Here is a 23,811-nt window from a genome sequence, read left to right as displayed (position 1 = left end):
TTATTTCATGACTAAAAGGTAATGTAAAAGATACATGCACCCCCAATGTTCACAGCAGCACTATTTACAATAGACAAGATATGGAAGCAACCTAAATGTCCAATGACAGATGGATAAAGAAGATATGTGGGGGCTTCCCTGGTGGTGCAGTGGTTAAGAATCCACTGCCAATGCTGGGGACACGGGTTTGATCCCTGGCCTGGGAAGATCCCACGTGCCATGGAGCAACTAAGCCCATGTGCTACAACTATTGAGCCTGCACTCTAGAGCCCACGTGCCACAACTACTGAAACCCGCACGCCTAGAGCCTGTGCCCCACAACAAGAGAAGCCACCACAATGAGAAGCCCGCTCACTGCAACGAAGACGCAACACAGCCAAAAATAAAACAAACTAATTTAAAAAAAAAGAAGATATGGGGTGTGTGTGTGTGTGTGTGTGTGTGTGTGTGTGTGTGTGTGTGTGTGTGTAATGGAATATTACTCAGCCATAAAAAAGAAATAGTAACATTTGCAGCAACATGGATGGACCTAGAGATTATCATGCTAAGTGAAGTAAGCAAGACAGAGAAAAACAAATATTGTATGGTATCACTTGTATGTGGAATATTTAAACAAAAAAATGATATAAATGAAGAAGAAAACAAACTTGTGGTTACCAAGGGGGAAAGGGGGGAGGGCTAAATTAGGAGTTTCAGATTAACATATACACACTGCTATGTGTATAGATAACTAGCAAGGACCTAAAAATAGATAACTAGCAAGGACCTACTGTATAACACATGGAACTATACTCAATATTTTGTAATAACTATAAGGTAAAAGAATCTGAAAAAGAAAATATATATATATAACAATCACTTTACTGTACACCTGAAACTAATACAACATTGTAAATCAACTATACTTTCTTCATCAAAATTAAAAACTTCTGTGCTTCAAAGGACACCATAAAGTGAAAAGACAACCCATAGGAGAAAATAATTGCACATCATACATCTGATATAATAACTATAAGGTAAAAGAATCTGAAAAAGAAAATATATATATATAACAATCACTTTACTGTACACCTGAAACTAATACAACATTGTAAATCAACTATACTTCAATAAAAATAAAAATTAAATTAAAAAACTCACAAATCCCTGTTTAAAAAGAAAAAAGGTAATGTCATTAGGATCCAAAACTACATTATGAGGAGAATATTTTGAAATTCAGTATAAATTTATTTTTAGTACTAGGTAAGTGTTCTTAACCGGAGCTGCATAAACTACTCTTCTAATAGAGAATTCATGAACTGCTATCAAAAAGTCCTCAATTGTCAACAGAGGGGTTCAAGTTTCCATAAAGAAACTTTAAACTGTGAGGAGGAAATGATCATCTCTCTTCTCACTGAAAACTGGTTTATTTTATTTCTATATGTTTTAAAACATCTTAATATTATAAAACTATTTTTCTTAAAAAAAAAAAATACTCACCTAGGAATAGTAAAGCAGTATTTGTGCCAGATAGTCCTCAAAGAGCTGACTTCTTTTTTTGTTGTGTATTAATAACTTAGCATATGTCTAGTTATAGCACCTAAGCTTTTTGAAAAATATGTGTTTACCATTTTTCTCCTATGTATACACACTTTCAGAAAGAAGAACTTGGTGTAAGATCTGCTGGGGTACTCAATTCCTTCACTCACAAGGTAGAGTCTAATCAGAGAAAACAGAAGCTACAAATATTAAATACCTCAACTTTCTCCCACCCCTTTCCCCCTAAACCTATCCACAAAAACAAGTACCTAATAAGCTTCTCTAAGAAAGACAAGTCTCTTCTCTCCAGTATGAGAGCGAGATCTCGTATTGAGAATCACACTTTATCAATTATTGCCTTTCCTTTATTTTAAATCTCCAACTCTCCTTGGTGTAAATCTGCCGTAACCAAAATTAAAAACAAACAAAAACAACAAAAATCTTTACAAACTACATCTCCATTTTTATCACTCTTTTCACCAATAAACTTTAAAAAGCACACTCCACTTAATCCATAGCAAATTGACAGTCCTAATTACCAGTTGCATCAAAGACCTCCAAATGACCCAATACCAGTCAATGCTCTAATTTCAGTTCTCATTGTACCCAAATCTTTACATAATAACTGATGATCATGACATACTTCTTAAAATTCACTTCTCTTAGTTTCTAAAATACTCCTCACCCCATTGCAACGATTCTTCTCCCATCTATCTGACATTTCCTGTTACTGATTCTTCCTCCTTTGCCAACCCTTTAAATGGTGGAGTTGCCTAGGGTTCCCTCCTCTTGTGCTACATGTTCTGCTTGTCCTAAGTAGTCATGTTCTCCTAACGCTTCACCTAATTTTTGTCTGTTGACAATTTCTAAATCTTTCATCTCCAGCCCCATCCTATCTCAAAAGCTTCTGACCCTCATTTGACACTGCCCACTAGACACCTCAACCTGGATTATCCCAGCACCTTTAACTTAACAAAACTAACATTCTCTTCAAATTCCTCCCCTTTCTCCAGTATTCCCTATCTCAGCTAATACCATTACTATCTGACCATCTCTATCTAGAAATTTTTTATCCTTGATTCCTCCCTAATCCTCTTCCCTAACCCTCCAAATATTCACCAAATCCTGATTCCTCCTTAAAGACCACCTCACAAATGTCGCCTATAACCACAGCCTTATTTCAGATCATTATCAGCTCTCACCTGCACTATTACCATCAACTCCTAACTGATCTTTTTGCCACCAACCCCATCACTTATTTAATGCACTTTCAATTTGCTGTAAGGAAAACCTGTTTTAGCCACTCACTTCTTTGCTTAAAGAGCTCCAATGGGCCCTATGCCTAGAGAAGTCATTAACTAAAGGACACGTAATTTTCACATTTTAAGTCTATGAAATGCAAATCTGTCTTACAATTGCTGGTAACTCCTAATCACTAACTAGCCAAGCAGCAGCAGCAAAGTACTCCTCACTGCCAGTGCATATGCATACAATAAGAACACCAGAATCAAAACATAGAGAATGAGTATCAGAAGCCACTGGGGAGAAAATATTAGAGAAAATACTGAGGCACCTTTTATCCCTCTGGGAAACAAATGATTATAGGTGAAGTCAGGGTACACATAGTAAATCAGACATGTTCAGCTGGTCTCCTAAAGTGAGAATCAAGAAAAGACCTGCTGTACTTCACTATAAACCTGCAATAGAGACCAGTACCAATCTTTATATAATTATTTTAATTCTTACATAGATTAGTTTAAGAAATACTATCACCAATGTTCATGATGGCACCAAAATTGACACTGTGAGGGAAAGCTATGCTATAAAACTCAAGTAGTGATTCAGAATACACACACACACACAAAAACTATTAGAACTAATAAATCAGTTCAGCAAGGTTGCAGAATACAAGATTAACATACAAAACTCAATACTGTTTCTACATACTAGCAATGAACAATCAGAAAATGAAATTAAGAAAAAATTCCATTTGCAACAGTACCAAAAAGAACAAAACATTTAGGAATAAATTTAACAAAAAAGTGGAAGGCTTGTACAATGAAAACTACACAACAGAGAGAGGAATTAATAAATAAGACCTACATGAATGGAAAGTTATCCCATGTTCATAGATGTTAACATTGTTAAGATGGCAATATTTCCCAAATTGACGTAAACATTCAATGCAATATCTATCAATATCCAGGTGCCTTTTTTGCAGAAACTGACAGACAGATCTTAAAATCCACATAAAGCCAGGAACACAGAATACCTAAATAACCTTGAAAAAGAACGACAAAACTAGTTTAAGCATGCCCCAATTTCAGAACTTAAAGCAAAAGTAATCAAGATGTTATGATACAGGCATAAGTACACATAAGTGGAGGGAATGAAATTAAGAATCCAGAAACAAACCCTTACGTTTATGGTCAACTGATCTTTGAAAAGATTGCCAAAACAATTCCATGGGGAAAGAAGGGTTTTTAAACAAATGATTCTAGGGAACTGGTATTCACATGTAAAAAGAATAAAGCTGGACACCTACCTCACACCATACACAAAAATTAACACAAAACAGATCATAGACTAAATGTAAGAGCTAAAACTATATAATTCTTAGAAAAAAAGCATAGGAGTAAATCTTTGTGACCTTGTGTTAGGCAACAGTTTCTCAGATATGACATCAAAAGCACAAGCAAAGAAAGAAAAAGGGATAAATTAAACTTCATCAAAATTAAAAACTTCTGTGCTTCAAAGGACACCATAAAGTGAAAAGACAACCCATAGGAGAAAATAATTGCACATCATACATCTGATAAGGGACTTGTATCCAAAATATACAAAGAATGCTTACAACTCTCAATAAAAAGAGAAATAATCCAATTTTTTTTTAAATAGGAAAGGACCTGAATAGACAGTTCTTCAAAGAAGTTATACAACAGGCCAATAACTACAGGGTTTAAAACATGCTCAACAACATTAGCCATCAGGGTAATGCAAATCAAAACCACAATGAGATACCACTGCACACCCACTAGGATGATTATAATCAAAAAGACAGACAAGTACAAGCAAGGATGTGGAGAAACTGCAACCCTTAGTTGCAGGTGCAGGGTCTTTGGAAAATGGTTTGGCAGTTCCTCAAAACGTTAAACACAGAGGTATCGTCTGACCTAGCAATTCCACTCCTAGCTACGTATCCAAGAGAAATGGAAGCATGTGTCCATACAAACCCTGTACATGTCTGTTTATAGCAGCATTACTCATAATAGCTAAAAAGTGGGGGGGAAAAAACCCAATGTCCATCAACTGATGAATAAACAAAATATATGTCCATATAATTAAATATATTTTAGCCATAAAAAGGAAATACCGATACATGCTACAACATGGATGTACTCTGAAAACATGCTAGGTGAAAGAAGCCAAACACAAAAGGCCACAAAATGTATGATTTTACTTATATGAAATGTCCAGGATAGGCAAAATATAAACCTACAACGTAGATTAGTGGTTTTCAGGGGCTAGGGGGAGGCGGCGGAAATGAAGAATGAATGCTAATTGGTATGGGGTTTCTTTTTGGGGTAATAAAATGTTCTAAAATTAGATAATGGTAATGATTCTACACTCTATGAATTTTTTTTAAAAGACACTGAATTGTATACTTTAAAAGGATGAATTATGACATATGAAGTATCTCAATAAAAATGTTTTTTAACTGTTTTTTTAAGTAATTCAAAACAAGCAAATTTTTAACAGAAAGTCATAGAAATACCTTAACCCAATGTCCTTTATACTTTCCTTTTTATGTTTATACAAGAATGATAGATAAAAAGCTGTCTTTCAATCAGCATAAAATAAAAATTCTACATGATAAGCTCTGTGTTCCAGCTTAATTAATAGGGCCTTTCCTTTCTTAATGATACACCGAATAATAGCACATCCTGCAATTGTTGGCATCTCATAGTTGATGATATACAGCATTTTACAGAGTTGTAATAAGTATCTTGGCAGGAAAAAACATTTTTCATTTTGTATAATTATTTTAGTGCGTGTTAAAAATATATTCATTCCCAAACTGATGGTTATTGCTTAGAATAAAGCTAAATGAGTTAAAGCTAATATAAAGAAAACCATTTAGTAAATAATAATAGAGATACTCAGATATGGCAAGAAATCATTTTGGCAACAAAATTAAGTTTAAGAATCACATTGGTCAAAAGAATAAAGTTTAAATCCCTACAAAATATAAAATGCTTTCGTAAGTTAACCTCTCATACAATCCTCATTCCCACTCCCCAATATTCCAATCACAACAATAATTCATTTTTCTCATTATTCCTGTGAGATGACGTTGTCAACAAACATACCATAAAGGGCTTTATGTGTTACATTTGGACCTTGTAAACATTACAGTCTCACTCAGTATTAACACGATATTGGTTCCAGGACCCCCACCCCCACCCCTTCTCCCCTGACCCCTCAGACACCAAAATCCAAGGATGCTCTAGTCCTTCATATAAAATGGTATAGTATTTGCATATAACCTATCTTCCCATATACTTTAAATCATCTCTTGGTTACTTATAATACCTAATACAATGTAAATGCTGTGTAAAGAGTTGCCAATGCAAGACAAATTCAATTTTTTCTTTTGGGAAATTTCTGGAATTTTTTTCCTGTATATTTTCCATCTAAGGTTGGTTCAATCCACGAATGCAGAACCCCACATATATGAGGGCCGACTGTATTTCTCAATCTTTTTTTTTTCCACCTTGGCCCAATGTTCCTGAAAATCCCATTAATAACTGCAACTCATTACAGCAGGGGTCCCCAACCCCCCGGGGCCACGGACCGGTACCAGTCTGTGGCCTGTGAGGAACCAGGCCGCACAGCAGGAAGTGAGCGGCAGGTGAGCAAGCGAAGCTTCATCTGTATTTACAGCCAGTCCCCACGGCTCGCATTACCACCTGAGCTCCGCCCCTATTCAGATCCGCTATAGGAGTACGAACCCTACTGTGAAATGCGCATGCGGGGGATCTAGGTTACGCCCTCCCTATGAGAATCTAATCTAAAGCCTGATGATCTGAGGTGGAGCTGAAGTGGTGATGCTAGTGCTGGGGAGCGGCTGCAAATACAGATTATCATTAGCAGAGAGGTTTGACTGCACAGAGACCATAATAAATCAATTGCTTGCAGACTCATCAAAACCCTATCAGTGAGTGGCAAGTGACAATTAAGCTGCATCTGGTGGCAGGCTTTATAGTGAGTCGATGTACTTCAATTGTACAGCTGCACCTGGTGGCAGGCTTTAAGTCAGAATCCGTCACTTATTTTAGTCCGCACATGGCCCGCCCATTGTTTTATTTACCACTTCCGTCCGCGCCTCTTTCCTGCACTTTGCACTTGTCTCAGTCACAGTTTTGTTAAGCCCACAGGCTAACCCCAGCCAAAATTAGTAAAAAACAAACGTCGCTGGAGAGCTTCTTTGAAAAGGGGGAAGACCCGATGATGAGACAGCAAAAGACTCTAAGACTGCCAACAAAAAGAAAGCTGCATTTAAAAGAAAATACCAAGAATGCTACTAAAATTATGGGTTCATTGCAACAGGTGATTCACATTCTCCAAGCCCGCTTTGTATAAAATGTGGCAACCGGCTATCCAACGAAGCCATGAAACCTTCAGAACTGCTTTGCCACATGCAGACCAAGCACCCTGCATTAAAAGACAAGCCTTTGGAGTTTTGCAAAAGAAAAAAACGTGACCACGAAGAACAGAAGCAATTATTGAAGGCCACCACTTCATCAAATGTGTCTGCACTGTGAACATCATTCTTAGTGGCTAACTGCATTGCTAAAGCTAAGAAGCCCTTTACTATTGAAGAGTTGATCCTGCCTGCTGCTAAGGACATTTGTTGTGAACTTTTAGGAGAGGCTGCAGTTCAAAAGGTGGCACGTGTTCCTCTTTCAGCTAGCACCATAACTAGATGAATTGACAAAACAGCAGAGAACATTGAGGCACAATTGTTAGAGGATTAATGAGTCACCATGGTACACAATCCAGGTTGATGAGTCTACCGATGTTGACAACAAGGCAACAATGCGTGGTTTTGTTCGATATATTTTTCAGGAGGATGTACATGAGGATATGTTAAGTACACTTTTGTTGCCAACCAACACCACAGCTGCAGAACTATTCAAGTCTTTGAACGATTACATATCAGGAAAACTGAATTGGTCATTTTGTGTCGGTATATGCAGGGACAGAGCAGCTGCCACGACTGGACGGCTTTCTGGTTTCACTACTTGGGTCGAAGAGGTCACTTCTGAATGTGAGTCTACGCACTGTGTCATCCAGAGAAGTGCTGGTTAGCCGAAAAATGTCACCTGAATTTAACGTTTTACAGGATCTGATTAAAATTATCAACCACTTTAAAGCACATGCCCTTAATTCACGTCTGTTCATGCAGCTCTGTGAGGAGATGGACGCAGAGCACACACATCTTCTCTTATACACAGAAGTGAGATGGCTTTCTAAATGTAGATCACTGGCCAGAGTTTCTGAGTTACGAGAGCTGCTCCAGAGTTTTCTTTTAGAAAAACAGTCACCACTGGCAGCACATTTCAGTGACACACAGTGGGTCACAAAATTGCTTACTTGTGTGACATATTCAACCTGCTCAACGAACTCAATCTGTCATTTCAAGGGAAAACGACAACTGTGTTCAGGTTGGCAAATAAAGTGGCTGCATTCAAAGCCAAACTGTAATTATGGGGGCAACAAGTAAACACTGGGATTTTTGACGTTTCAAACATTAGCAGAGATTTTGAAAGAGACTGAACCAGGGCCTTCTTTCTCCCAGCTGGTGCATGATCACCTATCTCAGCTTTCAAAAGAATCTGAGCGTTACTTCCCAACCACAAAAGACCCCCAAACTGGGAAGGAATGGATCCACGACCCATTTGTGAATAAGCCGGGTGAATCAACTTTGTCCGTGCTAAAAGAGGATTGACTGCTTGAGATCGCAAATGATGGTGGCCTTAAAAGTATGTTTGAGACAACTTCAAATCTCCATATGTTCAAGGTGGGATATCCTGAGACTGCCACAAAAACACTGAAAAGCCTGCTTCCATTTCCAACATCCTATCTTTGTGAAGCAGGGTTTTCTGCAGTGACAGCAACCAAAACAAGATTACAGAGTAGAATGGACAGAAGCAACACACTTCGGGTGTCACTGTCTCCCATCACCCCCACATGGGACCATCTAGTTGCAGGAAAACAAGCTCAGGGCTCCCACTCTGCATTATGGTAAGCTGTATAATTATTTCATTATATACTGCAATGTAATAATAATAGAAATAAAGTGCACATTAAATATAATGCGCTTGAATCATCCCCAAACCACCCCCCACCCACCCTGGTCCGTGGAAAAATTGTCTTCCACGAAACTGGTCCCTGGTGCCAAAAAGGTCCAGGACTGCTGCACTACAGCATTAGTTAGTTCTCTTTCCTTTCATTTCTACTCCCCTTCCCCCTTTTACTGAGGGGAGGAAGGGACTATTTTTAAATATACCTCCCCATGTTCCTGAGATGTCACCATTCTTGAGCAGCATCTCAAGAATTGGCTGCCTCCTCTACATCTAACCATCATTGGTATGACCAGCTGCTGGCTTTGGGAGCAAAGGAAGGAAAACAAAAAAAAAGTGAGGGTTCAACTCACAAGGAGAGTGCCTGAAAAGAACTAAGAAGGGTGAATGAGTGCTGGTGTCCCAATGCCTTTCACATTCTGGAACATGGGAGCAGAAGGGAGCTAGCTATCCACATTTCATCATGAATTAAACCCTGCCACGCCAGGTACCAAAGCATGTATTGCCTCCTGATTTAATAATATTGAAAAACTACAATATAAAAGACGAAGCCCAAGAAAACAGATTACAAAGGAAACAATCCAGGAACAGAGAACTTAAAAAATAAAGTCTATGGGGCTTCCCTGGTGGCGCAGTGGTTGAGAGTCCGCCTGCCGATGCAGGGGACGCGGGTTCGTGCCCCAGTCCGGGAGGATCCCGCGTGCCGCGGAGCGGCTGGGCCCGTGAGCCGTGGCGGCTGAGCCTGTGCGTCCGGAGCCTGTGCTCCGCAACGGGAGAGGCCACAACAGTGAGAGGCCCACGTACCGCAAAAAGAAACCCAAAACCCCCCCCCCCAAAAAATAAAATAAAATAAATAAAGTCTATGGGAATTCCCTGGCAGTCCAGTAGTTAGGACTTAGCACTTTCACTGCCAGGGCCCTAGGTTCCATCCCTGGTCAGGGAACTAAGATACTGTAAACTGCAGCCAAAATAAAGTCTAATTAATATACATAGAAAAAAATTAAGGATATGTTGCATCCAAACATTGAAAACATGATGATGTAAAAAAGGAACAATCAGAATCCAAGAATGAGCTCCTGAAATTAAAAATGTGATTTAAAAAAATCTTTAATTGAACTGGAAAAATAAGTCAATGAAAATATCCCCAGATTATTGAGGGGCGGTGGGGGGAGGGTAAATGATCAAGGAAATGGAGAATATAAAAGAAAAGAGGGCTTCCCTGGTGGCGCAGTGGTTCAGAGTCCGCCTGCTGATGCAGGGGACATGCGTTCGTGCCCCGGTCCGGGAGGGTCCCATGTGCCGCGGAGCGGCTGGGCCCGTGAGCCATAGCCGCGGAGCCTGCGCATCCGGACCCTGTGCTCCGCAACGGGAGAGGCCCGCGTACCGCAAAAAAAAAAAAAAGAGGCCCTCAATAAAGAGATAATGCACAGAACCAAAAAATTTTTTTTGATCTACGTGTATATTTTCATCTCTAAAAATTAGGTCTTTGCATACTGCTCATAACATGCCTTTTTTCTTTTCTTTTTTTACAATTTAACAGTATATTTGAAACATCTTTCCATATCTAGAAATATATTTCCACAGCACCTTTTTATTTTTACTAGTTAATATTTCACATTGAGATACAATTGACATACACTATATTAGTTTCCTGTATACAATATGATTTGATATTTATATATATTGTGAAATGACAACAAAAGTCTTATAACATCAGTTAGCAGTAAGTCTAGTTAACACCAGTTCCCAGTTACAATTTTTTCTCCTGTATGAAACTTTTAAGATCTACTCAACTTTCAAATACGCAATACAGGATTACTAACTACAGTCACTATGCTGTACATTACATCCCCATAACTTTATAACTGGAAATTTGTACCTGTTGACCCCCTTCACCCATTTTGTCCAACCCACACCCACAGCCCACAACTCCGGCAACCACCAATCTGTTCTCTGTATCTGAGCTTGGGTTTTTTGGTTGTTGTCCTGTTTTAGGTTCCACATGTAAGTGAGATCATACAGTATTTGTCTTTCTCTGACTTATTTTACTTAGCATAATGCCCTTAAGGTTCAGTCACCATGTTGTCACAAACTGCAAGATCTCATTCTTTTTAATGGCTGAATAATATTCCATGACACACACACATACACATCCCTACCTCATTTTCTTTATCCATTCATCCACCGATAGACACTCAGGTTGCTTCCAGGTCTTTGCTATTATAAATAATGCTGCAATGAACATGGGAGGTATATACAGTTGACCCTTGAACAAGTAGGAGGTTAGGGGCAACAACCAGCACCCCACCCCCACCCCCACCCCGATGCAGAGTCAAAATCTGAGTGCTGCTATCTCTGCCTCAAAAACAAAGGAACTGATAAATGACTCACCCAAGGTCAGGAAACTGAAATAGTCTTGGATAGAAACATAATCAAATCCTAGTTCTTCTGATTCCACATACTGTGATCTCTAATCAAACACAAACTTTCCCCCCACACTTAAAGACCTGTAAAATGAAAATACAGGTACTATATTTGTGGGAAAAAAATCCACATAAAGGTGAATCCGCACACTTCAAACCTGTGTCATTCTAGGTCAACTGGGTATCTTTTCGAGTTAGTGTTTCCGTTTTCTTGAAATAAATACCCAGAAATGGAAATGCTGGATCATATGGTAGTCCTATTTTTAATTTTTTGAGGAACCACCATACTGTTTTTCATAGTGGCTGCACCAATTTACATTCCTACCAACAGTGCCCAAGGATTCCTTTTCTCTACATCCTCACCAACACTTGTCATTTCTTGTCTTTTCGGCAAGAGCCAATCTAACAGGTGTGAGGGAATATTATTTTTTAAATAATAATAAAAGAAAATTTCCCAAGGTTGAAAGGAGACAAAAATCTTCAAAATGATAGGACTTTCAAAGTACTGATTTTCAAAAACCCTAAATTTGCATGAAATTGCATAACACTGAAAACAGAAGACTCAATAAGCTTCTGAAAAGAAAAATCAAGTTACCTACAGAAGAATGAGAAGCAGAATTAGAGTTAAGATTCTAGAAGATAATGGACTGCCTCAAAATTGTGAAGAAAAATAAAGTTCAAACTAGAATCCCAATGAACCAAACTAAATTTGAAAAAAATGAAGGCATATAAAATAAATGTTAAGCTCTTAAACCAAGATTTGAGGATTTGGCTCTAGTAAAGTGAGGAAATATCCCCCAAGAAAGAAAAAACATGGGATGCAGGAAACAGTGCACCCAACCCAAGAGAGCAACAGAGAGAATCCCCACAATGGCAGCCATGAAAAAAATCTAGAGCACAACTAGTCTGGACCAGAAAAAGAAAAAGAAAGAAAAAAAAAAGGTTCTAAAGAGTGGTGTTTGAGGAAAAAGGAAGATTAACAAACTAGACAGTTTAAGACACCAGAAAAATTTACAGATAAGACAAAGGCAGAGAAAACATGAAAAAGTGTTAGAAATTTAAGAGAAAAAAGTGTTACAAGAAAGGAACTGTAATCATGGTTCTATCCAGCACAGCAGACGATAATATTTACTTGGTCAAGATCATATAAAAGCTGCTTATTAATCTTCAACCTTTAGAATCAACTATAAACAAGACAGATAATTATAGCTAAGAAGAGAATATTAAATGTTATCAAAATTTAAAACAGAAAAGCAATGTGAAAATGACAAAAATTGAGCAGTGGAAGGAGGAAGAGAAACCAAGGCAAAGGAAGGGAGTTTAATACTACTTGCCTTACGAGGTGGAGGAATAAAGTCCAAAACTGATGGGATATGAAAAAAGGTTTAAGTTTAAAGTTAAGGAACTAACCAGTAGAGAACCCAAAAACTGGAAAGGGGAAAAGAAAAGAAATGTAGGGCATAAGTTAACTGAATCTTTATCACAGCATAATCTTTATGTCTTTATACAGCAAAATGTCTAAAGTGAGTAAATCAAATAGTAGTATACGGGCTTCCCTGGTGGCGCAGTGGTTGAGCGTCCGCCTGCCGATGCAGGGGACACGGGTTCGTGAGCCGGTCCGGGAAGATCCCATATGCCGCGGAGCGGCTGGGCCCGTGAGCCGTTGGCTGCTGAGCCTGCGCGTCCGGAGCCTGTGCTCCGCAACGGGAGAGGCCCGCGTACCGCAAAAAAAAAAAAAAAAATAGTAGTATAAAAGTATCACTTAGCATTATGGAGACAATGAGCAGAACAAAGGAATATAACACTTAAAAATAAAGTAATTCCCTCTCACAGCAGGACTCAGGAGGCCTAAAGACTGTAGCTGTTCATTTAAATCCTTCTGTTTCTATACTCTGATATTTTTAGTCAACTACATGCATTACCCACTAAAGGAAATTTTTAAGTGTTTAGCATAAGTGAAAAATATGCTTAAAAAGAAGGCAATGAGACTAAAAAAGGCATTTTTGGTAGCTGAGTGATATAGATTACTTTTTAAAGATTTTTAATATTTAAATTTTCTACAATGAGTGTATCATATATATATCTTTATTAATAAAAGTTTAAATGAGAGCTGAAGTTGAAACTATTTTTTCAGAGCTTGGCTACATAAAGGAGAGAGGGCTACAAACATCTGGATAAGGATACAAGGTTAAGGTGAATGGCTTTTTCTGTTTTTAAGTATGAAAAGTCTTGACCATGTTTCTAATATGAAAGGAGGATATCAAAAGATAACTGAAAACACAAGTCAGAGAAATTGAATCTTTAAGGGAAAGACTAGTCTTGAATCAAAGAAGGTACATTTCTTTTCATGTCAGTTTGGAAACATTTATAGTTAAGTTGGTAGATGTGAAGATAGGAAGTTGAAGCAGTTCATGGTGGGTTTTTTTGTTGTTTTTTTTAACATCTTTATTGGAGTATAATTGCTTTACAATGTTGTGTTAGTTTCTGCTGCATAACAAAGTTAATCAGCTGTATGTATACATATATCACCATATCCCCTCCCTCTTGCATCTCCCTCCCACCCTCACTATCCCACCCCTCTAGGTGGTCACAAAGCATGGAGCTGATCTCCCTGTGCTGGTCTCCCTGTGTTACGCAGCTGCTTCCCACTAGCTATCTATTTTACACTTGGTAGTGTATATAGGTCAATGCTACTCTCTCACTTTGTCCCAGCTTACCCTTCCCCCTCCCCGTGTCCTCAAGTCCATTCTCTACGTCTGCGTCTTTATTCCTGTCCTGAAGTAGTTCATGTTTGAGAGCCTCAAATTTTTCCCAAGAAGAGACAAAAATCTGCTTAAGGAGAGAAGCCAGGAATGCTAAACACCCTGCAATGCATAAAACCACCCTAACTCCCTAAAGAAAGAGTAGACTGAAGAAGCAGGTCTCAAGGTATGGTACCTGGGGATCTATGAGCTCTACAAAGTCCTAGCTAGTTTCAAAATAATATTAAGACATTATGTGCCTTTTTCACTCATTCTCCCAGAACTGTAGAGTGGAATTTTCCAGGGACTAAATGATATGTGATGATTTCACTCTTCAAATTAATGGGGTGTGCACATATGTATTCTCATTTTTTAATTCTTGGGGTCCTCAAGAATTAAGACTGTAAAGGGGTCCTAAGACCAAAAAATTTGAGAATCACTGCACTAGTGAATTCTGTAAGGCTATTCTAAATTTTTAATTTTTGCAAATAACCACTTTTTGTTTGTTCCTCTCTAATGAACAGCAATAAAACTCTTGAAACAAAAAAACTGAAAAACATCATATTCTGCAGGCTGTTTTTGAAAAAGAAAAATCTAAGAGATGAATTTAGACATAAAGTGGAAAAGACTGAAAAAATAGAAAAGAGGACATTCAGGAGAAACTTAACTTGGGGAAGGATTCTATCCCCCTCGACAATTCTCATCAACCTAAAGGAAAAAGAGTGCCCATTGTTTTCATTATAATCTAGAAACTTATTTTAGTTTCAGAAAGTTCCTAGAAGGTCATTTACTTCCTAGCTAATGAAAAAAAAAAAATCCCTCCTTATAATATCCCTAAATAAGATGATCATCTAGCCTCTGTTTAAACGCTTCCCTGAAAGGAGAATTCTCTATCTCACAACACCTAAATGCAATATTATAAAACATTTAACAGGTTCACAAGGTTCCCAAACTACAAAGTTCCATTAACTACTTTATTAACCACTTATTTAAAAGATTTTAAATGAGTGTGATGGAAACACTACTAAAATATTTTTCTTTTTCATTTCAAGTATGAAAAACATGCCTATTATTAGTATTTCCTTTGTATAGCTCTTAGTAATGTTTTAATAAGTGGTAAGTTTCTAAACTTGACCCTAGAACAAAATTTAGTACTTCTTAACCCTGGCTGCAAAACAAAATCAAGTGGGAAAAAATTTTAAACACAAACGTATATAAAAGCCTGTACCAAATCTCTCAAATCAGAATCTCTAGCGTATGAGTTCTAAGAAACTGGTCTTGTTTGTTTTGGTTTGTTTTTCGGTTTTTTATTGATAGCTCTATGGGTGCTTATCTTAGATCAATTAGATCTATCAGCACTGGTCATACCAAAACACCAAGGGCCAGTATTTTCAAATGCTAACAAAATATGGTTTTAAAAAATTCAACATCTGGTTCAGTAACACTTCTAAATATATTATACTCAACAGCGTACATGGCAGTTTAGTTAACATGTCTGAAGTCATAATTATGAACAGGGCAAAATAATTTATTCATTCAGTATTAGACATACTCATCATCTGGAGAGGAAAGTTGTAGAAGATGTTTTTAGTGCATAGGTTTCATCACAGGTATACCTGATTCTCTTGTTCTATACAACAACTCTTCTGGGAAAAGATTCTGGAAAATAATACTACCCAATTACACTGCACCTAGAGTTTATAAAGTGCTTTCTCCTTTATTTTCCTTCTTGACCCTCCCAACAATCCTGTGAGTAACACATGTGGGTAACATCCCCATTTTACAGGTAAAGAAACTAAAACTGCTGCGGATCTAGCAGATTAAACAAAGACCCCAATCTTCTGAGTATACATTCAGTACTTTCCAGTAGACACCTGTGTCTTTCCACTCCACCCCCCACTACAACTTAAAAAAATTGTGGGAGCTTTTCCTGCAATGTAAACTTCACTAGTAAGGGTAGAGAAAAACAAACGCGCATCTTTAGTTTGTTTTTAGAACCTGACTGACCGAAACCAAACCAATTTGACCTGTTCTTGCTACGCCTGCTTTGGTCCACTTTTGTCCCCCTAACTTTTATTTTTTAATCAATCATTTTAGTTTGTGATAATTGTAGATTTATATGCAGTTGTAAGAAATAATAAATTCCATGTAACTCTTACCAAGTGGAAGCATCTTTGATGTAGCATTTTATACTACAGAATAATATCACAACCAAAAATATTTGATACCAATATTTCCATCATCACAAGGATCCCTCACATTGCCCTGTGCCCTTAATTTTTAAATCCTCATCTTAGGCAACATTTGGAAGTAAATACTCATTAAGTCCCTACTCAGTTTTATCCATTCAAAATAAGAGAACTGTCTTCATAAGCCATTAAAAAAAACCTCATGTTACACAAAGTACTGGTTAGGACTGTCACCACATAATGTAAGATTCTTAAGCCACTACTACAATATCCTTTGCATAATGGGATTTTTCAAGCTAAGACTGCAGTTCTAGTTTCATGAAACAAAAATTTTAACAGATATGCATACTGAATGATTCCATTATATAAAGTTCTACTCAAAATTAAAGTGAACAGTAATTAGGGAGAGGGAAGACTGAGAAAGGCTACATGTGAGCTTCCTAGAGACAAGTATTCTACACCATGATAGGCTTATGAGAAACACAGTTATATCCATTTTTCAGAACCTTGATGAGGGACTTGTATCCAAAATATACAAAGAATGCTTACAACTCTCAGTAAAAAGAGAAATAATCCAATTTTTTTTAAATAGGCAAAGGACCTGAATAGACAGTTCTTCAAAGAAGGTATACAACAGGCCAATAACTACAAAACATGCTCAACAACATTACCCATCGGGGTAATGTAAATCAAAACCACCAGGAGATACCACTGCACACCCACTAGGATGATTATGATCAAAAAGAAAGACAAGTACACGCAAGGATGTGGAAAAACTGTAACCCTCATAGTTGCTGGTGAGGCTGTAAAAGGGTGCAGGGTCTTTGGAAAATGGCTTGACATTTCCTCAAAACGTTAAACACAGAGGTATCACCTGACCCAGCAATTCCACTCCTAGCTACATACCCAAGAGAAATGGAAGCACGTGTCCATACAAACCCTGTACATGTTATGTTTATGGTAGCATTATTCATAATAGCCAAAAAGTGGGGAAAAAACAATGTCAATCAACTGATGAATGAATAAACAAAATGTAGTATGTACATACAATGAAATCTATTTTAGCCATAAAAAGGAAGTACTGATATGTGCTACAACATGGATATACTCTGAAAACATTACGCTAGGTGAAAGAAGCCACACACAAAAGGCCACAAAAATGTATGAGTCCATTCATATGAAATGTCCAAGACAGACAAAATATAAACACAAAAAGTAGATTAGTGGTTGGCCCAGGTAGGGAGGAATGGAGAGTGACTACTAATGGATACAGACTTTCATTCTGGAGTAATAAAATGCTCTGAAATTAGATAATGGTGACGGTTGTGCAACTCTGAATATACTAAAAATCATTGAATTATAACTTAAAAGGGTATATACATGTGAGTTATGTATATATAAATATAATACATGCATTATATCTCAATTAAACTATTATTAAAAGTGTAGAGTTAAGATCTTCAAGATGTGTAAATTTTCCCTCAAAAAACTTTAAAAAATAATAAAAACAAAGGAGTGGGGGGGGTAGAAGTACAGATGAAACAAGCATGGATACAAAACAGTTCATTATACTTCTATTCACTTTGTATGTGTTTGAAATTTTTTGAGTAAAAATAACAAAATAAATTTTTTAAAATAACAAGGTAAACTAATTTTCCTAAAATCCATTTTTGTTGTTTTTGACACAGGAAAAAGAAACTTACATCTTAAAAAGACCAGAGACATTGATAACTTCATTATTCTTTTGCAATGTTATATGAAAACAGAGAAATGACAGAAGACGTGATGCGTGGCAAAAATGAAGATTACTTCATCTTAAAAATGTACAAAGAGAATTTGACTCTCCCTAGTTCAAAGATAGTTCCTTAGTTCCTGTGGTTTCCATGGCTGATGGGTGTGACAATGCCTAATAAATGGATGCAATACTGTGCTGTCCAATACAGCAGCCACATATGGCCATTTAAATTTTAGTTTTAATGAAATAAATTAAATTATAAATTCAATTATCAGCCTCATCAGTTACATTTCTAGTGTTCAACACCACATTGGCCTATGGCTATCATACTGGATACAGCAGATATAGATAACTGCCATGATTGCAGAAAGTTCTATTGGACAACACTACTCGAATACATAAAAAACATCCAAAGAGAAACTACCATATTCCAATTTAGGATTGCGATACTGTATTTTGCTGCAAGAAACAAATCTTGAAGAACATGGGAAACAAAGCATAAAAATATCAACCAAGGAGTATCATTCACGGAAGTTTAGACTAACTAAAGCTGCAATTAAATTTTACTTTCAGAACCACCAGTCTACAGATGTTGGCCATGGCAACTGCTCAGAGGCAAATTTCCCCATCTGTTAAAATAGATTATCACTATACTGCCAGTTTCCTAAAGTCAGATGTAAAGATTATGCTGAAATACAAATAAAGCAAATTATCCTTTCAGTCAAAGATCTAATGAAAAGGTATATTTATAATCCATGACATCAAAGAACTTATGACCCACAGCAAAATACAAAGGATAAAATTCCTTTCCTAACTGAGCTTTGAGGTAACAGGCATAATTAAAAGCATAATTAAATATATTTTGTTTCATCTAGAAAAAAAATTTTAACCAGATGATTTCTATACTTCTAGTTCTAAAATTGTGTGTGCATTTCATCATGATAGGTATAGATTTCCGTTAATGCCCATTGACATGAATATGCAGTTATCAGGAAACAGGTGCACTCTTAATTCAAATACTTCAGAATATTTTTAGCACTTAAAAAAAATGAAGGCGAGCAAATTTAAAGTATGAATTCAAACAGATTTTTATATTAGGAACCTAAAAAAAAAAGTTTCACCTTGTATTCCCTTTGCAAGCTATCACTACAAATGCTTGGAGTGTGAATAACATTCCAAATATCAAGAATAGAAAAGACATTTAAAATCAGCTCTTTCCTTGCCAAAACTACTGGGCACTTACAGCTGTTCGTCAAAATGGCTCCATTTAAAGCATTTCAAACCTCTGAAAAGGTCACTCAATAATTTAAGTACATTTTATTTTACCCACATTAAATACTTTTAAATTCACTGTCTTTGCAATCCACTGCTCAAAAAAGAAATTCTCAAGGGAGAATGAAAACATGGAAATTGAAACCAGCCTATAGGCAAAGTGTACAGAAGGGTCACCTGGAATCAATCTGAAGGAGAAAGTTACTACTACCGGAGCATCTGGAGTCAAATTAAATCAGGCACTATTTACATATTTCTAGTTCTATACTGACCTCACATGGTGCTTTCTTACGTTATACACAGGTCTACCTAGGTTTATATATTTGAATTAGTAAATGGGTTCTATCTTTAACCAAAGTTAAATGTTTTAAAGAATAGAATAGCATTCCATATCCCTTTACCCATTGTTCAGGAACCCTCACAGTTCGTCAAATCACCCCGATAAATCCATCTGTTCCCTCTAGCTGCTTCCAAAGAAAAATTCTAGCAACCAAGGACGCCAGACTGTAAAACACATAGTTAAGAGTTCTGGCACTACTAAAACATGTTAAGAAATCTTGGCAAATTAGTTTAAATCCCTTCAACCGTAAGTACCTCAGTTGTAAAAATGAATACAATAATACAAATCCACATCCAAGCAGGCATACGAGTTAGATTTAATTAAACAGAAAACTGTCTCAAATTTTTGGTGGGCTCCGAATATAAGGTACCTCTCCCCCATCTCACACTTTCCCTTCCACTTCTTCCCCTTAAGCTTTCAGGGTTTGCTCTCACGTTCTACTTAGTGTTCCCCTTATCCTCCTACTCCATCCTGCCCTTCTACTCTACCCCCATACTCCAATTCCATACAATTCCACCACCCTCCCGTTTCATGCTGCTACTTCCCTTTGCGGCCCCTAAGGTCCCAGGCAACCCCTGCACTCTGGTCCCCCTCATCTCCCTCAGTCCCCATTTCCTCACGGCTCCTCCCCTCGGTTCCCCACCCCCTCATCACCAGGTTCATCCTGCCCCTCCAACCGTCTCCCGCCCCCAGGTTCCTTCCTGCCCCTCCAAACACAGCTTCCCCGTCTCAACGTTTCATCTTGTTCCTCCAACCGACTTCCCCAACGCCCTGCTCGCTCCTTTAGTCCCTATTTTCTCCAACACCCAACTGACTGCCCCTTTCCATCCATTCTTTTCAACATATACATATATGCAAGGCACCCCCATACGTACACTGGAGCCCCCACCCCCACCTCGAGCCTCCATCTTTCCCTTTTATACTTGCTTCCTTTCTTCCTCCTCCCCACCCCCTCCACCTCCTCCGGAAGAGCCTGGTTCCCAGGCCAAGGTCTCTCACCTCATTCGGTCACTTCAGTGGTGCCAACCGCTTCATACAGGAAAAAACAACCAATCACGACCCCGTGGGCGCTTCCCCTGCGAGTCCGAGCACTTACCGGGCACCCGCCCCACCAGGCACCCCGCACATACACACGCACAAACCGAGGACCTGGGGACGAAGGTTGGGGGGGGAGAGAGTGAGCGTTCTTACACCGGCCTCAAACACAGCCCACTTCACTACAACCCTTCGCCATTTTGGTTTCCCGCGGACTGCCGGTGCATTCTGGGAGCGCAGAGAGACTCCGGGACCGAATGGCAGCTCTCCAGAGCCGCGAGGGGGCGGAGACTGTGTGGTAAGCGCGGAAGAACACCGTGCCCTGCGTCCGCGGCCGGGGCTGAACAAAGAAGGACTCTTTAACTTTGCGGTGGGGCTAAGTCCTTCCGCCGCCGGCGCTAACACAATAGTGAACGCTGAGCTTGGGACGCTACGCTGTCCTGCTTCTGTTTGTGTTGCAGAGGGAAGATTGTGTCCAACTTTCACGCTGCGTGTTCTGTTCCTGAGAAATAAGACGGTGCTCGCTACGTCTTGCCTTGCCAGTATCCTTTATGTGGAGAAAATCTCTTATCTTCACCCTGAGACCTGCTGTTCGAATTTCATTCAGCGCGGAAAAGACCCTGGATGTCAGAATTATATTTTGTTCGGCGATTATTGTCCAGTCCCAAATTCCTTCCTATCAGAAGCTGCTTATATAGAAGATTTTCGGACTTTTTTTCCCTGACGATGAAAGGTTTCTCTGTTTACTTGCTTTGCAAATCCTTACGAATTGCGATGAAATTTGAGAATAATTTCGTGCAAAGTGGTTTATTTTAGGAATACAGAACTTTTTCGTACTAGGGCAGACCCTTAGCTGCCGACAGAGGTTCCAAGTGACAGAGAGTGCATGCTTGTCTCTCTGACTTCTACTTAGATAAAACCCAGCTCCTCTTAGTAGCCACATGAGGGACCTTTGTTTATAACTTTGTCAAAATATTTTAAAAATCATTTTATATTTTGTCATATTACATCACAGGGATAATTAGTACCATGTTTTTCAATCTGTTTAAGAAGACAGCTTCAGTCTATCTGCTACCCTTCAAGTTTCATTTTGAACTCAGTGATAACATAGTTTCTCAAAAATATATCTTCAATGCCCTTCACACTTTTTGGTTGAGTAGAGTTTAACTTTAAAAAAAGTAGATGCAGTCCAAAAATGGATAAAGATATTACACAAACAGGTATATTTGCTGTGCATCTAAGCCTAGTCACAGAATATCAGTTTTAGAGAACATTTGGTCTAAATTCTCCTCAACATTTCTCTCAAGTGGTCAGCAACCCTCAGCTTCAACATCTTCAGTGGTTCAGAACCTCAGAGGCAGTCATTTCAATTTCACAAACACTAATAACTAGAAAGTTATTCCTTGTATAGATGTACAATCTGCCTTCCTATAATTTCCACTTACTGGTATAACTTTTGGCTTTAGCCACACGAAACTGTTCTAATTTCTTATACATTAGAGAAGTCAATGATGCCTGTCTTTTTGAAATTAAAAAAAAAAGCTTGCTATTTCCCTATGTAAACATATAAGTACAAGAGGGCAATCATTTAATTTGAGGAAGCCAGGTGCTCAGGGAATAAAGGGCACTGAGGGAGGCACAGTAAAAAAAATTCCTGTAACTGTGGTCGTAGGAATTTCTGGGGACTTCCCTGGTGACACAGTGGTTAAGAATCTGCCTGCCAATGCAGGGGACACGGGTTCGAGCCCTGGTCCGGGAAGATCCCACATGCCACGGAGCAACTAAGCCTGTGCGCCACAACTACTGAGCCTGCACTCTAGAGCCCGCGAGCCACAACTACTGAAGCCCTTGTACCTAGAGCCCGTGCTCCACAACGAAGAGTAGCCCCGCTCACCACAACTAGAGAAAGCCCACGTGCAGCAATGAAGACCCAAAGCAGCCAAAAATAAATTAAAATTTTTTTAATATATATATTTTTGCAGAGTGAAGTAAGTCAGAAAGAGAAAAACAAATACCGTATATTAACGCACATATGTGGAACTTAGAAAAATAGTACAGATGAACCAGTTTGCAAGGCAGAAATAGAGACAAAGATGTAGAGACCAAACGTATGGACACCAAGGGGGGAAATTGGGGGTGGGGGGACTTCACAACTAGAGAAAGCCCACGTGCAGCAATGAAGACCCAAAGCAGCCAAAAATAAATTAAAATTTTTTTAATATATATATTTTTGCAGAGTGAAGTAAGTCAGAAAGAGAAAAACAAATACCGTATATTAACGCACATATGTGGAACTTGGGGTCATTTGTGTTTCCATACAAATAGTGAAATTTTTTGTTCCAGTTCTGTGAAAAATGCCACAAGCAGAGACTAAAGTTGTGCAACCATCACCACAATCCAGTTTTAGGATGTTTCCATCACCCTAAAAGAATTCATTATGCCCGTTTGCAATCAATCCTTATTCTGACTGCCAAACTCAGGCAATCTGTTATCTGTCTCTATAGAATTGCCTTTTCTGGCCATTTCATAAATGGACTCACATGGTATGTCATCTTTTGGTCTGACTTCTTTCACTCAGCACAATGTTTTTGAGGTTCATCCACATTGTACCATGTGTCTCTAGTTCTCTCCTTTTTATTGCTGAATAGTACTCCATTGTATGAATGTGCCATATTTTGTTTATTCATTCACCAGTTGATGCACATTTGAATTGTTTCCAGTTTGGGGCTATTATGAATAATGATGCTATGAATATTTGTGTACAAGTCTTGTGTAGATACTTGTTTTTACTTTTCTTGGATTGATTCCTAGAAGTGGAATTCCTGCATTGTATGGTAAGTTTATGTTTAATCTTTTGAGATACTGCCAAAGTGTTTTCCAAAGTGTATGCAATGAGAGAGAGTTCTGATTTCTCCACATCCTCACCAATACTTGTTATTGTCTATCTTTTTTATTTTACTGACTCCAGTGGGAGTGAAGTGGTTTCTCTTCATGGTTTCAATCTGTATTTCCCTAATGGCTAATGATGTTGAGCATCTTTTCATGTGCTTATTAGCCATTCTTATATCTTATTTGGTGAAACATATATTCAAATCTTTTAACCACTTTTTTTTTAACACCTTTATTGGAGTATAATTGCTTTACAATGGTGTGTTCGTTTCTGCTTTATAACAGAGTGAATCAGCTATATG

General features: G+C 38.2%; 1 protein-coding gene across 3 annotated transcripts in view; it reads right to left on the bottom strand.

The window, feature by feature from the left end:
* The window catches only part of MTF2 (metal response element binding transcription factor 2), an 83,983-nt gene extending 63,105 nt beyond the window's left edge, over window positions 1-20,878 (bottom strand). The window contains exon 1 of one of the 3 annotated variants that reach the window (XM_024743570.1): window positions 20,585-20,878. In XM_024743570.1, coding sequence (XP_024599338.1) covers window positions 20,585-20,589 — 5 coding nt within the window. In that variant the 5' untranslated portion in view covers window positions 20,590-20,878. The remainder of the gene's footprint in view (window positions 1-20,584) is intronic. The other 2 variants (XM_024743571.1, XM_024743569.1) reach the window with 2 other exon arrangements.
* Between the last annotated feature and the right edge of the window lie 2,933 nt (window positions 20,879-23,811).

Source organism: Neophocaena asiaeorientalis, unplaced genomic scaffold (genome assembly GCF_003031525.2).
Source record: "Neophocaena asiaeorientalis asiaeorientalis breed wild unplaced genomic scaffold, Neophocaena_asiaeorientalis_V1.1 scaffold317, whole genome shotgun sequence".
Classification (NCBI taxonomy): Eukaryota; Metazoa; Chordata; class Mammalia; order Artiodactyla; family Phocoenidae; genus Neophocaena; species Neophocaena asiaeorientalis.
This window is presented reverse-complemented; position numbering and strand designations above follow the sequence as displayed.